At 35.7% G+C, this 18,627-nt stretch overlaps 1 protein-coding gene across 1 annotated transcript; it reads left to right on the forward strand.

Annotated features, from left to right (window-relative positions):
- Nucleotides 1–999: 999 nt before the first annotated feature.
- Nucleotides 1,000–18,239, forward strand: SLC7A13 (solute carrier family 7 member 13). Its single transcript, XM_069100198.1, has 4 exons — nt 1,000–1,802; nt 10,833–10,964; nt 14,196–14,557; nt 17,730–18,239. Exons 1-4 carry the CDS (start codon nt 1,121–1,123, stop codon nt 18,018–18,020), a joined length of 1,467 nt encoding a protein of 488 aa, XP_068956299.1. The 5' UTR covers nt 1,000–1,120; the 3' UTR covers nt 18,021–18,239.
- Nucleotides 18,240–18,627: the final 388 nt, after the last annotated feature.

The raw sequence follows: 18,627 nt of genomic DNA on the forward strand, positions 1-18,627 counted from the left end.
TGATCAGGACTAAGAGGACCCTAGCTCCAGGTCACAAATTATGCCAAGGGAAATCAAAGGGGAGCAGTAAAAGAAAAGCTTTCTCCTATTTAATCACCAGTCAACTAGATCTTCAACAGCTAACCATCTTCAGTATTAAGGACCTTCTGGCTCATTTCTGCACCAGGATTTGGGCTACCTCTCCATTCTCATGTCTGATAACAACTCCTTTAAGTACACAATCCAGAGAAGTTATGGTAAAGTAAATCTGTATCTAAGCAACACTATTATTGAATAAACTTTAAAAAACAGAATAAATTTAAATTTTACATATGCTGTCTCAGACAGTGAGAGGGGAGGGACTCATTGCCTCAAAGATTTAGAATTGTAAGGGATTTCTGAGGCCATGCAGTCCATTTTACATTTTGCAAAAGAGAAAACAAGCCCCCAGAGGGTAAGTAATTTGCCCAACATAAATAACTAGGAGAGGCAGGATTGGAACCAAACTTCTCTAACTCTTTTGTTGTTGTTCAGTTGTTTCAGTTGTGTCTGACTCTTCATGACCCCATTTGGGGTTTTCTTGGCAAAGATACTAGAATGGTTTGACATCTCCTTCTCCAACTCATTTTACAGATACAGAAACTGAGGCAAACAGGGGTAAGTGATTTGCCCAGGGTCTCGTAGCTAGTAAATGTCTTAGGCCCAAATGTGTGCTGTAGCTGGCCAAGAAGCTATCCTAATCCAATAGCTAACCATGGAATAACTAAAAAAGCTGAACCACCATGCATTTAGTTGTTTCTTAATTCTCGTTTAGTGTTAAACATTAAAAATGTTGCACAATGGAAAATCTAAAAATTCCTCAACAACTAAGGCAAGTTTTAAAGTCTAATGGATAAAGCATCTTAACTGTGGAATTTAAACATATCACAAATTTCATAGGTAAACTGTTTCACGTTAATCATTTTTAAGTCATAAAGTAGTATAATAAAATGAAACTCATGTAGTATAGGATGGCTAAATCAAAAGGACCTAATGGTTTGACTACAGGGAGCTTTGGGGACAGATCTCAAAAGCACAGCAAGGAGTATAAAAAAGAGTGATCGCAGAAGAAACTTTAAAAGTACTTCTCTGGACTGAAGAGATGGACAAAAGGAACAAAACACAACTCCAGAGGGAGGTTGGATATTTTCATGGAGTGACTTTCTTACTCAGTTCTATAATAGGTGCTGGTATCTTCATAGCTCCCAAAGGAGTCTTGAAATATTCCTCCCTCCATGTGGGCATCACGCTATGCATCTGGGCCGTTTGTGCAGTGGTGTCCATGACAAGTGCCCTTTCTTATGCTGAGGTGGGCACAACTTTCCCTCGAAGTGGAGCTCAATACTATTTCCTTAAAAGATCCCTGGGATCTCCTTTTGTTTTCTTCTGCCTCTGGACCAGTATCTTTATAGCACCAGCAGGAATTGCTAGTCGAACCTTACTGCTGACTGAGTATGTTATTCAGCCTTTCTATCCTGGGTGTTCTGCACCAACATTGCCCAAAAATTGCTTGGCTTTGGCCATTTTGTGGTCTCTGGGAATCCTTGGTGTTCAAGGTGTGAAGAAAGTAACTTGGTTTCAGACAATCAGCACCATGATGAAGACAACAGTTCTCTGCCTTATTGCCCTAAATGGAGTTGTGTTGTTGGTGGTAAGAAAGGAGAATTTAATCAGGTTGGGGGCTGCTTTCAGTTCTGAACTTCCTAATATCTCTCAGATTCCAGAAGCCTTTTTCCAGGGATTATTTGCCTATACAGGCTGGCAATCAATGGTTTCCATAGCAGGTAATTTTTTTTCAAATCTTAAAGGAAAGATTTATAGGATGAATACACAGTCAAACTACTAAAATAAGAATTTTATGCTGAAAAAAAAATTTTGTCTTGCTTATAAGTTTGCATATTTTTATCTGACTTTAGAGAGGGGATTTTTAACCTTTTTGTGCCATGGGCCCCTTTAGCCATGTGGTGATACCTATGGATCTCTTCTCAGAATTATGTTTTCAATGCAAAAAAATAAATGACTTAAGATTACAAAGGAATCTGATTATATTGAAATATAGTTATCAAAATACAAACAAAAAACAAGGTCACTGACCCCTGGTAAGGGTTCTGCTTTATAGAATGTGTATGTGAAACATTATAGCTAATGTTCAATAAATGTCTGTTACTTGCTTGTTTGCTTATTGGTCTAGTTTTGGGGAATTAAAGATTTTTCTAACATATACTAGTACTTGGGGTACTCATAGGTAGAGTTCTGAGCCTAGAATCAGAAAGACCAAAATTTAAATATGGATCATTTAACCTCCATTTGCCTCGGTTTTCTTAAGTATGTAATTGAGTTAATTATAGCACCTACATTCCAGGCTTGTTGTGAGCATCAAGTGAGATAATATTTGCAAAGCACATATGTGTTTGGCACATAGTACACGCCACATAAATGCTAGCTGATAATAATAATTTGTTAGCCACATACACATCTGCTCAGTATGTATACTCACTGGCAAACAACTGGGTAGTATAAGAGGCAGTGTGGCGGAGTAGAGAGTACTAGGCTTGGAGTCTGCAGAAACAGGTTTTAAAATAACCTCTGATATTTACTAGGTAAGAATGGGGACAAATCACTTGACCTCAGTTTCCATCTCTGTAAAATGAGGATAATAATACCTATAATCCCAGGAGTATGAGGGCCTCAGTTTCTTCATCTGTAAAATATGGGAAGTTAACTTAATGATCCTTATGGACCCGTCTAGGTTTATGTTTCTGTTCTGCTACCAGACATATATCCCAACCAAGTCAATGACATAATTAAAGGTCCAATATATACCAAAATATTCAAAATAATACTCTGTAGGGGCGGCCAGGTAGCACAGCGAGTAAGAGCACCGGCTCCAGTGTTGAGAAGACCTGGAGATCGAATCCCGGGCTCAGACACTTAGCACCCACCCAGAAACACCTGGCCGTGTAACCTTGAGCAAGTTACTTAACCCCAATTGCTTAGGGGCGGCCAGGTGGCTCAGCGAGTAAGAGCACCGGATCCAGTGTTGGGATGACCTGGATCAAATCCGGGCTCAGATACTCAGCACCACACCCAGAAATAACTGGCCATGTAACCTTGAGCAAGTTACTTAACCCTGATTGCTTTAAAAAAAAAATAATACTCTGTGACAGAAAACAAATAAATGAACGAATAAACAAAACAGGAAAATAACATAGCTGCCTATCAATTGCAGAATGACTAGAAAAATTGTGTTACATGAATATAATAGAATTTTGTTGTATAATAAGAAATAACAAATATGACAACCCTGAGAAACAGGAAGATTTCAATAAACTGATACAAAGTGAAGTGAACAGAACCAAAATAATGACTATAACAAGGTACATTAAAAGACCACTAAAGGAAACCAAATGCTGAAAAGTCACTGAAGAGCCTAGAGAACAGGTAATGAAATATAACTCATTTAGCATGGCAGAGAAGTGGGTGATTATTAGAACAGAAGACCCTGGCAGATATCATTGGCACAATATACTGTTTTGGCTTAACTGTGTTTTTTATTTATTGTAACAAGAAAGGTTTTGATCTAGAGAAGAACACAGACTTACCCCATCCCCCAATAAATGTAAAGACAAAAGACATCAAGAAAACATTTTAAAATAAATACATCTTTTGCCTCAATATAATCTTAGTGCCAATATAATGTAAACATGGCTTTATATATAATCTGTAATGGCCCATGGCTGAGCCAGCAATGAGAAAAAGTGAGAATACTATAACTCTTCTAACTACCTTCACACAATTTAGTCATCCATAACCTTTGGGGGAGGAGGGAGATGGGGACCTAAGATGGGGAAAGAAGTTGGAACAGAAGTATAAGAGCAGTGCTCAAGAATATTTTTCATTGGGGTGGCTAGGTGGCACAATGAATAGAGTACCAGTCCTGGAGTCAGGAGGACCTGAATTCAAATCTAGCCTCAGACACTTAACACTTACTAGCCATATGACCTTGGACAAATCACTTAATCCCAATTCCCCTGCCTTCCCCCCTCCAAAAAGCAAAATAAAAGAATATTTTTCATTCATTTAAAGGTGGCAGAAGAGATTCAAAACTACAGAAACAGGGTCTTGGGTTTTTCTCAACCTAAAGTACTCACAACAGAATAGAAATGGGTAAAAAAATTAAATGTGACAAAAGATTAAGGTGATTATTTCCCATCTGAGAATCATCCATTTTTCTCTCTGCTTCTATGTTAGAACATTCATAGTAATAATTATACTCTCCATATAAAAGTAGGGATGGTGCATTTTGCTAGAATTACTGCACAACTAAAGACACTTAATTTTGTTATATAAAATACGCTATACAACATATAAAGACATAGTATAAAACCACTCAGAATTTGAGTAAAGATATATGAAAAGAAGAGTAAGGTAGTGGCAATGTGTTATTATTATTTTAAACTGCCAAGTGTGAATAAAAATACAAATTAAAAGTGACTATTAAATAAAGCAAAAAGTCAGCTGTAATTATTATGTAATTCATTTAGATAATTACTTCTTTCTTCCGAGACAAAACATTTTTTTCTCACTTCATTTGATTTTTTCAGTATATGACATTTACAAGTTTATAGCAGTCATTAGAAAAAGGTACTAGAACATACACCCATTATACTACTTCATCGCACTCATAAGACACTCATAAGTCAATTTGTAAAGCAAAGAGACCCCTCATACTGAAGTAATGAAAAGTGTGTCTAGAGGGAAGGTGGGCAGAAGATGGGATGGGGGTAGAAAGAATGACAAAATGCCCTGATTTTACATCATTGCATTTTGATTTGAAATATTACTTGCAGACATTGCTAAATGTTCAGATAACTCTGAGAACTTTGGTTAGAAACCCAGTTTGGCTGACTGATGGCTATATGTGATCTTGGGTAATCTATTTACCTATCTGGACCTCAGTTCCCTCATATATAAAATGAAGGGTTTGAAGTATTGTACCTTCCAGTTCTAACTGGAAATTAGAAGCAGCTAGATGGCTAGAGGACTTGAAGTTAGGAAGACATGAGTTCAAATCCTCCCTCATATATTTATTAGTGATGTGGCTATGGACAAATCAGTTCATTTCTATCTGCCTTAGCTTCTTCATCTGTAAAATGGGGGCAATAATGGCACCTACCTCATAGGTTATTGTAAGGATGAGATAAAAAAAATACATGTAAAGTTTAAGACACTATATTGATGTCATCTATTATTATTAAATCCTATAATAATACAGTAACAATTTTACAAGTAAGTAGATATTTTATTCCTAATATACCTATTTCTCCCATTGCCTGTGAACAGCAGCTATTAGAGACATATCTCTTTTTCAAAGAATTTTAATCTTCAGGTGTTACTTATTAATATGTGAATACACCAAAAAGATGGATAATTTAAGACTCTATTAATTAGCCTAGAAACAAGGAGGCAAGGGAAAGAGCTGGGTTTACATAAGGAAGTTGGGATTCAGGAAAAATGAGAGGGCACTGAAAATGGAGGTAAGAGGGCCCCAGTGGCAGATGTAGTCCACATCACAATTTTGCCTATAGCTATGTAGCTGAAGGAAAACACTTGTTCAATAACTTGTCGATGCATTCTTTTTTGTATGTGCAAAAATGTTTCAAATAGTTTAAAAGAGGTTTTTAGAATCTTTTTTAAAGGGTATACTTTTGTAATTACTGCCAGTTATCCTTAGCAAAGTGATGTCTTTTCATTTAAAAATTAAAGTGACTTTTGAATTGTTGAAAATGGTAGAGAACTCTGGTTAAATGAAGATCCCAAAACATCAAAACCTTTGATTCACTGTGCAGAACATTAGATTGAGAACTGCTGGGTTCATTAATAAATGATATTTGTAGGTTGTACAAAGTCTATATTTTGTCCTGTATCTGTAGTACTTGTATGTGATTCTGTGATTTTTAAAGTATTTGAACCTACAGTTTCACTGATGTGGGTTACTCCCTACAAAGAATGTGTGTAGACTCCCTACAAAGAATGACAACTCATAATAGCTAGTATTTATATAATTCTTTAAGGTATGCAAAGTACTATACATGGTATCCCATTTGATCCTCATAACAATCCTGTGAGGTAGGTGTTATTAATTATCTCCATTTTACAAATGAGAAAAGATAGAGAGGTCAGATGACTTGTCCAAGGTCACACAGCCAAATGTCTGAGGAAGACATAGACCTCAGTACAGCCAGTCAAACATTTGTTAAACCTATGCCCTGTGCCAGGCACTGTACTTAAGCATCAAGGATACCAAGGAAAGACAAAAATATTCCCTTCCTTCAAGGATCATACATTGTAATCATGAAGACAACATGTAAATAAACATAGTATATACAAGCTATATACCGCGTAAGTGAAAGGTAATGTCAGAAGGAAAGACTTTAGCAGCTAGGGGGAGTAGAAAAGACATTCTGAAGAAACTGAAATTTGGGTTAAGACTTGAAAGAACCCATGAAAACTGAGAGGCAACGGTAAGGACAGAAAGCAATTCAGGCTTTAGAAGCAGCCACTGCAAAGGCATGGAGGCGGGATAAGTACAGCTGTATATTAGAGAGAATGGAAGGAAGCTGGGATTAAGAAGCCAATAAAGGTAACTAGCTCATTTATGAAGCTAGTTAACAATGCACAGAGGGATATTTTATAATATGATAAAAAATCTAAATCTAAAAAAGATTATGACTGTATGCAATAGGGAAACGCAAGATGCTTTCCTAATAAATGCAGGACTAAAGCAAGGAGATCTTCTTTTCCCACTATTATTTAACATAGTTTTAGAAGGTCTAACAATAATAATAAAACAAGAGAAAGAAATTAAAGGCATGAACATAGGCAAAAAAAAGGATACAAAAGTTTACTGTTTTAGGAATGGGAGGGGAGGAAGGGAAGGAGAAGAATTTGGAGGACAAAAAATTTTTTAATGAATGTTAAAATTTATCTTTACATTTAATTGGAAAAAAAATACTACTTTTTTTAAGGATACAAAATATCCCAATTTGCTGATGATGTTATGATTTACTTAGAGAACCTCAATTAGTAAAGAAGCTAACACTGAGATAATAGCATAAGTAATTTTCAGGATATGATATTAACATACAAAAATCAAAAGAGTTTATATATAGCAATAAAGTCCAAAAGGAACAAATAGAAGAAGTTACATTTAAGATACAAGGTACAAAAATATCTGGGAGTCAATCTTTTAAGAAATACTAAAGATCTATATAAATATAATTATGAAATACTTCTTAAAGAAATAAAAAGCTAATGAAATAACTGCAGAGTTATTTGTGCTCATGGTTGTACCTCACCAGTATAATAAAAATGATTATATCAAAATTCAGTTACAGTTTTGGTGCTATGCCAATAAAACTGCCAAAAGATATGTTATAGAACTAGACAAAATAGCTTCTAAAAATTAATTTGAAGGAACAAGATCTACAATCTCTAGAGAAAGAATATTAAAAATAGAGATAAAAAGGGAATGGTGTCTTCAGCCCTCAGACTATGCTATAAAACCAGTAATCATCAAAAACTCTTTGGTAGTAGTTAAAAAATGAAAAAAAAATAAATCAATGAGACTAGAAAAGGAAAACTTTCTTAAAAGTGAACTCACTAAACATTTGATAAAGCCAAGAGTATAAATTACTCGAGTGAAAAACTCCTTCCTTAACAAGAACTGCTGGGAAAACTAGAAAACTATTGGGTAAAAAATTGTTTAGACTTTCCTTAGACCCATAAAAGTAAATACATAAACTAAATATTAAATGTAACAACATAAAATAATTATAAAATAAATTGTGTACCTTCAATAGCTATGGCTAAGGAGAACATTCTTAAGAGATGGAGGCAATCAGAAAAGATCAAATAGATAATTTTGATTACATAATTGACATAATTCACAAACAAAATTAATTCAATTAGGATTAGAAAGTTGCTGATTTAGTTTGAATAAATTATATATGTATGTATGTATGTATATATAATTTAATTTTTTAAACTATATCAAAAGTGAATGTTAAAAAATTGAAAAGATAGAGCACCAGCCCTGGAGTCAGGCGGACCTAAGTTCAAACCTGACTTCAGACACTTAACACAAAAACTAGTCACGTGACCTTAGGCAGTCACTTAACCCCAAATGCCCCTCCAAAAAAAAAAGGCAAAAACAAAAAAAAAAGAATTCTTGAAATCCCCTACAGGGCAGTTAGGTGGTGCAGTGAATAGAACACCGGCCCTGAAGTCAGGAGGACCTGAGTTCAAATCCAGCCTCAGACACTTAACACAAAAACTAGCCATGTGACCTTGCGCAAGTCACTTAACCCTAACTGCCCTCCAAAAGGCAAAAAAAAAAAAAATTTGGAAAGAACAAGCATGACCACAAAGAAGAGATGAGAGAATATGTCCTTACTCCATTCCTTTGCAGATTTAGGAGATCCACAGCTTTAGAACACTGAATATATTTTAAAACTTCTTTGTTGTATTGATGGTTTTCCTAATTTTTTTCCCCTTAAAATAATGTGTTATATGGGATGGAACTTTAGGAGGGGAGAAGAGGAAGAATACTGGGAGAAATTTTGGTGATGTCCAAACAAAAAACATCAATAAAAAATTTTTTAAAATAAACATAACAAAAGTAAAATGCATTCATACATAAAAGTGTAGGAAACATTGCTCAAATAGCTGATTAGAATACAAATCAAAACAGCTTTGAAGTTTTATTTCATATCTAGCAAATTGGCAAAGATGACAAGAGATGGGAATATTCAATGTTGGAAGTGTTGTGGAAAATATAGACACACTAATACACTGTTAGCAGAGTTATGAATTAGTCCAGCCATTCTGGAAAACAACTTGGAATTATGCTAAGAAAGTGAATAAAATCTGCTTACTCTTCAATCTAGAGATCCTACTCAGGCATCCGGGCCAAGAAAATCAAAGATAGAAAAGAAGATTTTAGATAGAGATAGTGCTATCAAATCAGTCCAGTGATTCAAGCTTTGGGTTCAAATGCAACAGGAAACTGATAGTTTATAAAATTCACTAACAATAACTTAGCTTTCAATAGGATTAAAAGTATATAATTCACAAAAAAAACCTACTCCGCTCCACATTCACCAGAGAAGCAATACTGTATCAGAAAGATTTTCTACAGGACAATAGGAACTCTGGAAAAAAGCAGGAACACTAATTCCCCTTAAGTTAGGTTTTTTTATATACTTAGTCCCCCTCTGTACAATTCACCAAATTGTACAGAGTTTCCTTAAAGAGAAATCAGCCTGAATAAAATTATCGTTGTTCCTACCACATCTCACCCTTTGGCTAACAGATACAAAAAAGTCTACCAAGGGACCTACAACCACTTTAAATTTCCTTAACACAATTCTGACCTTCGGGAAAAGTCTAGCATAAGCTGCACTGGAAGAAGAGTTTGTTGCAAATAATAAAAAGCTAAGAATGTGAAGCAATATAAAAGTCTTTTTAAAAAGTGCATTTCAAGCACTGGAGTAATAAGTGAAGTCATTCATAGAACCTCTTATGATGTAAAACAACAATGATATACAGAAGCAACACCAGGAACATCAGATACAATCACCAATCCCCATTATACGTCAGAGTCATCTAGAACAAGATAGCTGAGGTCATAACCTCTAACATGCTACCTGTCCAGAATGTGGGTATAATCAAAGACAAATAGGTTTCTCTGGGGGAGAACTATACCCTGAGGAATCCTCACTGATTCGTAGGAGAGTCATACCTTGAAAAGTCCAAATCATGCTGCTCATTTCACTTCCTGTCACTCTCCAATATGATCTACCTCTATACCTCAAGTACCCTCTTCCATACAGCCATTTTCAACCCCTCCCCATTACGTTTTCTCTTCCCCTTTTAGTGTAAGCTCCTTGTGAGTAGGGACTATGTTCTTTTCTTGCTTTTTATCCCTAGTTTGGAGCACAGAGTGTGGCACTTAGTAAGCAATTAAAGATAAATATTCTACCTATCCATCCATCCATCCATTCATCCATCCATCTATTTATATATCTATTCATCCATCCATCTATTCCTCTTCCTATTATCTATCTATCTAAAAGCTCTGATAATCTGTGTTTCTTCAAGTAAGATTGAGGATCAAAGGACTTGCAAGAGCTGATGGAGACCGTAGCAGCCCAAACATCCTGATGGCACCTAGCAGACTATACATCTAGGATACATGTTGAATAGCATATTTTAGGAATGCCTGTGCTTTAGAACAGAGGTGTCAAACACCTAGTCCACAACAAGTGTGGCCCAAACCAGATTAAAATATAATTGAGAAATATTTAACAAAATAAGTAAAAAAATACAATAAAACATAGATGACATTACATTTTAAAATTAAGTCAATATGCAGTTCACAAGGCTCCTTATGTATTTAGGGGTCCCTAATTCTATTTGAGTTTGAAATTATTGTTTAAAGAATCCGGGGTGAGGGAATTTAATGCCTCCTCACAATAATAATTTCCATTTTTAACAAGCTTAAACTTGCCTATATACTGTGACTGGAGAGATGCCATGGATAGAAACTGAGGAAGACCTGGGGTTCAAGTCCAGCCACTGACACATAATGGCTGCTTCTCCGTAGACAGTGCTCTAAGAATATGAAATCACAAGTGCAACAAAAAATACATGACTACTTTCTTTACTTTTCTTATACATCATAAGGAAACATCTTATAAATAGTATGTTTGATAAAATATGCTCTTCATGATGAGTTACTTTCTCTATTTTAGGAGAGGTAAAAAACCCAGCTAAGAATGTTCCCAGATGCATATTCACTGCACTTTCCTTGGTGACCATGCTTTACCTTCTGGTTAATATTTCCTACCTGACTGTTCTAACTCCTGAGGAAATCATCACTTCAGGTATGGATCTAGGTAACCGAGAGGAGCTCTCACAGATGGATATAATCTCTGCTTATTTTGTATTCTCATCACACCTTGTTTATACTCTCTGTGTAACTGGATTTTATCTTGCAGTATAATTATTTGTGTATGTTGCTTCTCTCTTTCACTAGATTGTAACCACCTCAAAAACTAGGACCAAGTTATGTTTATCTTAACATGTTCCCTAGAGCAATGGCACACACAGGTTTTAAAAATGTTGTGTGAATGCATGTGTAAAAGGCTAAAAGCTAAAGCATGTGAATGGGCACAAGCAGAAATTTTAAAAAGGAAAATGCCCAAAACCATGTCCCAGACTCCTACACATTTTTAGACATCTTAAACTCTGTAAGTCCAAAATGGAACTCACTGCTTTTCCCCCAACGCTCCCTCCCTTCTACCTTTCCTATTATTGTAGATGGCAGCAACCTTGCTCCAGTCCCTCAGGCTCAAAACCTAGGAGTCATCTTGACTTCCTCACTATCTTTCACCACCCATATCCAATCTGAGGGTGAAGCCCATCAATATCACCTTTACAACATCTCTCCATCATGCCCCCTTCTCTCCTCTGACACTTCTATCACTCTGATATAAGCCCTTGACACCTCATTCCCAGACTATTGTAGCCTACTAGTCAGCTGGCATCAAGTTTTTTCCTGCTCCCTACTCCAATCCATCCTCCATTTAGCAAATGAAATGATTTTCTTAAAGCACAAGTTGTACTGTGTCAAAATCCTATTCAATAAACTCTAATGACTTACTATTGCCTCCAGGAGCGAATATAAAATGCTCTGTTAGGTATTCAAAGCCCTTTATGACCTAGCCCCCTCCTACCTTTCCAATCTTCTTACACCTTACTCCCAAAGACACACTCTTTCATCCAGTGACATTAGCTTCCTGACTATTCCACAAACAAGACATTCCATCTCTTGGCTCTGGGCATATTCTCTGGATCTCCCTCCTCCACTATACCTATTAACGTCCCTACCTTCCTTTAAGTTCCAACTAAAATTCTTTCTTATACTGGAAGCCTTTCCTAACCTATCTTAATTCTAGGACCTTCCTTCTGTTACTTACTTCCTATTTATTCTATATAACTTGTTTTATATATATATGTATATATGTTTGCATATTGTCTCTGCCAGTAGATTGTAAGCTCCTTGGAGCAGGGACTGTCTTTTGCCTCTTTCTGTATCCCCAGCACTTAGTATGGTGCTTGGCATATAGTAGGATCTTAATAAATGTTTATTGATTGTTGGATTGATTGATCCCTTTACAATCCATTCAAGCAATGTTCTCCTTTATATAAAGATGAGACATTGGAAAAGAATTTCTGTGGAAAGAATACTCAGCTGAGGGCACATTCAAGGTTTTGAGCAGCAGGTGAGGGAAGGCAGCATTGTTTTCATGAAATATCTATCTTTAGAAAATCCATTCAGCCTATTTCTAGAAGGCTAAGTACAGGTCACAAAACAAAGTTTGTATTTTATAAATAGTTAGGTTTGTGTATTTATGCTATTTAGTTTAAAATCATAAGGTGAATTCACAGAATACAATGAATGAAATGAGAATGTTGCTTCTGCTTTATCACTTATTTGTATAATATAAAATGTTTAAATTTTTTTTTATTTAATTGGTTTAGGTCCGTGGTGTCAAACTGAAATAGATATAGGACCACTAATCTATATATAAGGTGTGGGTCACATACTGACTTATTTTTTTTAAAGTAATGATATCAATGTTTTATTGTAGTTTTATTTATTACATTAAAAATTTCCCAATTACATTTTTGTTTTGCCTTTTTTGGAGGGCAATTGGGTAAGTAACTTGCCCAAGTTTACACGGCTAGTTGTTTTTGTGTGTGTTAAGTGTCTGAGGCCAGAACCGAACTGGAGTCCTCCTGACTCTGGGGCCAGTGCTTTACTCACTGCGCCACCTAGCCGCCCTCCCAATTACATTTTAATCCAGTTCATGTGTATTGTGGTCCCCATTCAGCCAGATGACACCTCTGGTACAGGAAACTCCTATTATGGAAACTGCCTTTACCAATGCAGATTGGCACCTACTCTGCAATTAAGAGTCTCAGAGAATTTTATTCCCATGAGTTTTTAACAGATGTCTAAACAATTGGAGCTAATGGGTAACTAATAAAGAATTTTGGGTAAAAGAGGGGAATAATCAAAGTGGTACTTTGGGAAGATTATCAGCAACTGAGTTGATTGGAGGAGGAGGGGCCAAGGGGAAGGGCTCTACTTGGGAAGCTACTGTAATGATTTAGGTGTGAGATAATTAAGGGATGGACTAGGATAGTGGCAATGGACATGGAAAGTAAAGGACAAAGGCAAGAGATCATCCTAGCCCCATCCTTATTATCTCTTGCCTAAAACATTGTAAGAGCCTCCTAACCTCCTTGCCTCTATTCTATCTTTCCCATTACATCCTAGACACTGCTGACCAAATCCTCGTAACACACATTTCAGTTCCTTTCTAATTATTCCACAAACATTTGTTTCTGTGGGTCCCAGTATCGTTAGGATTGTGCTTGGATTCTGCTGAGATTCCTTGGATTTGGAAGCAAGAAATAATTCTTACTCCACATAAATCCACTCCCTTTCCCTCATTCCAACTGCAACCCCAGCTTGTCCTCCTTCTCTACTGATGGCCCTCTGCTTTTTAAAGTTTCTGATTCTCAAAAGACATGCTTCAAAATCATCATCCCCACATTCTGGCATAATCATTCTGGGTCCAAACATCTTTCTAAGAAGCGAAGTCTTTGTAATTTATCTGGATAATGATGGTCTCTGAACCCTAGCATTATGAGAAATGCAGTTAGATTAGAATGAAGTCCACGGCCTCAAATTTGTCCCTCTTCTAGGAAAATACTGCAATATTTATCATTGTTCATTTTGCAATTATGATTATTATTCACTTTATAATTAAAAAAATAACAAAGCTGATTCAGAGACTTTTCCAATCACAGAGAAAATTAGGAAGAATCAGGGGATTGTTACTGTATCTATAAATCCCTCAAATATAAAGCAATGTGTAATATCCATTTCTTATAGAAAATTACATTATATTTAATAAACACTTTATGATTTCATATACTTGTGTCAATCATTACATTTTGGCAAGATTTTCTCTTCTGATGAAACATTTTTATTTCGAATCAGTCATATTCTAAATGATATTTTTTGTGTGTTTTTTTAATAGATGCTGTTGCAATGACATGGGCTGATAGAGTAATTCCCTCCTACCAGTGGCTCATTTCCATAGGTGTTTCTACTTCAATTCTCAGTGGCCTTTTAGCTACTATATTTTCATCATCAAGACTATGGTATTGTGCAAGCCAAGAGGGACATTTGCCTTTGTTATTTTCTATGCTTAACATCCACTCCAGTCCAGCCTTACCTGTGATTCAGATAATCACCTTTGCAACAATTATGATTTTCACCTCAGACTTAATCCGATTGATAAACCTTATAGGCTATTCAGGATCGATTCAAATGGTGTTGACCATGATAGGTCTAATTAAGTTGAGATACCAGGAACCCAATTTACCTAGACCTTTTAAGGTAAGGAATGCAGAAAATATGAGTTTTCTTTTTTGTTTTTCTCTATATATAATTCTTGGTTATATTTCATATTTGGTAAAAGTGAAATCCTTCCAGACCATCCAGGCTATTTAATGATCATGTTGCCTGGATCTTTTGGTTTATTGGTATGTATAGTGGCTAGGTCATATTTAATATGAGGGGCAAGGAACTTGATAAAAATCCAAATGTGTGCTCAGCAGAAAAAAAAAATAGATGATACTTTAGTACTACTGGATTGGGCACAAACAGATAATAGTTGTTGAAAAAGAAAGCAGATGTATTCTTTTATCTCTGTTTCCCATGCTCATACAAGCTGTTAATCACCCAGATTTTCCATTTCTAAGTCATCCTCTATGTTTTCCTTTCTCTCATACCTATGCCCAATTAATTGGAAAATCCTATCAATTCTACCTACAAAACATCTAATATCTACAAATACCCTTCTCCATGCACATGGCTACTCTAATTCAAACCCTTGTCCTCTCTCACCTGGACTACTTAAATATTCTCCTAAGGGACCCCTGAAGGGCAGCTAGGGGGCACAGTAGATACAGTACCAGCCCTGGAATAAGGAAGACCTGACTCAAATCCAGCCTCAGACACTTACAGCTGTGTGACCCTGGGCAAGTCACTTAAGCCTGTTTGCCTCAGCTTCCTCATCTATAAAATGAGCAGGAGAAAGAAATGGCAAACCACTCCGGTATCTTTGTCAAGAAAACCCAGTTGAATATGTCTGAAATGACTCAACAAAAACAACAATAACAATAGTGGACGCTTGTGTTTCCAGTGTTTCCCCTTTCCAATTTTTCTTCTATTCAGTCAGAATCATCTGAATAACACAAGTCTGACCATCACACACACACACACACACACACACACACACACACACACAATCTCTATGGGTTTCCTTTTATCTCTAGGGCAGAGCTCTCTGCATTCTGGCTCTAAGCTACCTGTCCAGATTTATTTGATATTGCTTCCCATAGGCTACATTCCTGGAAAACTATCTTATTAGTTATTCCTTAAATTCCCTCTCCCATCTACAAGCTGTTGTATTGCCTGACCTATAATGACCTTCCCATTTACCTCCACCTTTAGAATCCTTAGCTTCCTAAAACTTAGCTCAGATGTCTCTTACTAGAGACTTCTTCCCAACTGTTACTGCTTTCTATTTTCTCAGCTTATCTAGCTTTTAATAATATGTATACATGCTTTCCCCTAAGTAGAATATAATTTTTTTAGGGTAGGAGTGTTTGTTTGTCCTTGTATCCTCAATGCCTTGTATAGCTAAGGCTCTTAATAGATTTCTTTATAAATGTAATCAATTAAGCACTTAATAAATGTTCAGTTGGAAGATAAAAAACCAAGTCCACTACTGAGAAATAGCTTTTCACCCCATCTTTGTCCATCCAGAAGCAAATGAGGAGCATTTTATTTTTTTAATATATTTCATTTCCCCCCAATTACATGTTAAAACAATTTTAAACTTTTTTTTTAAGTTTTGAGTTCCAAATTCTATCCCTCATTCCCTCCCTCCCCTCTTTGCTCCCTGAGGTGGTAAGTGCTCAGATATAGGTTACACTTGTGCAATCTTGCACAATATTTCCATATTAGTCATTTTTAATAAGAAGAACTGAATGAAATAAAAAGAATGAAAGAAAGAAAATGAAAAATAGCTTGCTTCAGTCTGTATTCAAACATTATCAATTCTTTCTCTGAAAGTGGATAGCATGCTTCATCATTAGTCCTTTGGGATTGTCTTGGATCATTGTATTGCTGAGAATAGCTAAGTTACAATATTGCTGTTACTGTGTATAACATTCTCCTGGTTCTGTTCATTTCACTTTGCACCAGTTCATGCAAGTCTTTCCAAGTTTTTTCTGAAATCATCCTGTTTGTCATTTCTTATTGTGCAATAGTATTCCATTACAATCATATACCACAGCTTGTTTAGTCATTCCCCAGTGACTGGCATCCCTTTAATTTCCAATTCTTAATCATCACAAAAAGAGCTGTACATATTTTTTGCACATATAGGTCCTCCCCCCCCTTTTTAATGTCTTTGGGATATAAACCTATTAGTGGTGATGTTGAATCAATAGAATGCACGGTTTTATAGTCCTTTGGGCACAGTACCAAATTGCTCAAAGAGGAGTACTTTTAAAATATTATATAGTAATTATGCAAGAAACTTAATAGAAATTAGCTGTATTGAATTTGAGCTTAAGTGTGATTCCCATGGATAAAGCTTCCACCCTTGTTCCCAGTGGAACCTTAATCAAAACAAGATCTTCCATTTAAGAAGTGATAATGCGGAAGGTGGAGAAGGGTGTTGGGATTGTGGTAATCAAACTTCCAAAGTAGGGAAACATGCAGGAACGAGATTTGAGGCCAAATAGAACCTCTACAACTGTACTTTGTTGAGTCATTTCTCCGCTACAAAAGGCTTCCTCTTTCCAGCACCTTTTGTATTGAAAAAGAAGGATGTATTAGTTAGTCATTTTGCATCTAAGTCATTGGACAATACGGATAACAACAGTCCTTTCTTTTCCTGAGATAGGACCATAGACCACAGACCATGAACCCTTCATTGGGTTAATTAATTAATTCTTCATTAATTCTTCAAAACAGAAATGTTTGTTTTATTTTAGTAAAGTAAGTCAGAAATGATAAATAATTATTTTATACCAAAGTTGTTGAAAAATAATCCTAATTCTTTGGGGGTCACAGGTATAGTATTTTTTTTAAGTGAGCATATAGTGTGAATGATGGAGAAAGATGGAAGTTGGGAAAACTCTATTCTACTTTGAATTCTATTAGTTTACAAGTATCTTAGTTTCTGTTTACTCATTTTCCTAAATGTAGAACTGAAAATGACATTCACTTATTTTAAGGTTATAAGATAATGAATTTAGAACTGAGAGAGACCTCAAAGACAATCCAGTCCAATCTCCTTGTTATACAAACAAGGAAACTGAGATCCAGAGAAATTAAATAAAATTGCTCAAGATCACACAGGTGGTATTATGATCATTCCCTCTGACCTTGAGAAATGCTCAGGAAGAAAAGTTTGTTTTTAAAATTTCTTGTACTAGCCTCTAAACAGGTAAAGTTTAGTCATACCTAACCTTATATTTCTTTTCATCCTCAGGCACATTTATCATTTGCATTTGGAACATTCATTGTGTTTTTCCTCTTGGCTTTGGTTCCAATTATCCAATCTCCGAAGATGTACCATATTTACGTGCTTTTATTTATTCTATCAGGCTTCTTGTTTTACCTTTTTTTTGTACACTTCAAGTTTTATTTCGGTTGGTTTAATGAAATCACTTGCTATTTGCAATTGCTGTTGAATATTTCACCCCCTGATGGGCCTGAGGAATATATATCAAAAGAAATAACTTTACCAAAAAAGTGTTCTGAAGTTTCAACAAAAATTTAACGAAGATTAAGCACTTGCTGGAAAAAAAAAGATTTATTAAAGTACTTTTTTTGGAGCTATTCACAGCTGTATGAGTGTTAAACAATGAATGATCCATGGAAACCACAACAATTCATCTGTTTGTTACTTGGAATGGGAGTCCACCAGACCTCTCCCTAAAAGAAGGCAAATAGTATCACACCTGGTATTATTAAATTATCTTTGATTTTCCTCCTTCGATCTACCCCCTTCCAATTTCCCCTTTTTTTAATGCTTTATTAACTTCTGATTTACATCATTCATTTCTGCCAGATTTTGAGTTACAAATTTTCTCCCCATTTTTCCCCTACCCACTGCCCCAAAATAGCAGTCCCACAGGATATCTCCTCCTCCAATCTGCTCTCTCCCATATTTTCTCCCATACTCCTTTCGACTTTTCCAGTGGGTCTCTATTCCTCAGTGCCTGTATATCTTATTTCCCAATTACATGTAAGATGGTATTAATAATAGTATAATATATATATATATGTGTGTATATAGATACATATACATATTTGAATATTTGATTTTAAAACTTTCAATTCCAGATTCATTCCCTTCCTTCTTTGTCACCCACCCTTACTGGGAA

This window comes from Petaurus breviceps, unplaced genomic scaffold (assembly GCF_028583685.1).
Source record: "Petaurus breviceps papuanus isolate PSGF00001 unplaced genomic scaffold, PetGlider_PUasm1.0 38, whole genome shotgun sequence".
In the NCBI taxonomy this organism is placed as follows: domain Eukaryota; kingdom Metazoa; phylum Chordata; class Mammalia; order Diprotodontia; family Petauridae; genus Petaurus; species Petaurus breviceps.

Excerpts from the sequence above, each read along its gene's own strand:
- SLC7A13 (XM_069100198.1), top strand. The coding sequence starts at position 1,121 with ATGGACAAAAGGAACAAAACACAACTCCAGAGGGAGGTTGGATATTTT. Across the intron at positions 1,803-10,832 it reads ATCAATGGTTTCCATAGCAG|GAGAGGTAAAAAACCCAGCT; the intron begins GTAATTTTTTTT and ends TCTCTATTTTAG. Across the intron at positions 10,965-14,195 it reads TGAGGAAATCATCACTTCAG|ATGCTGTTGCAATGACATGG; the intron begins GTATGGATCTAG and ends TTTTTTTAATAG.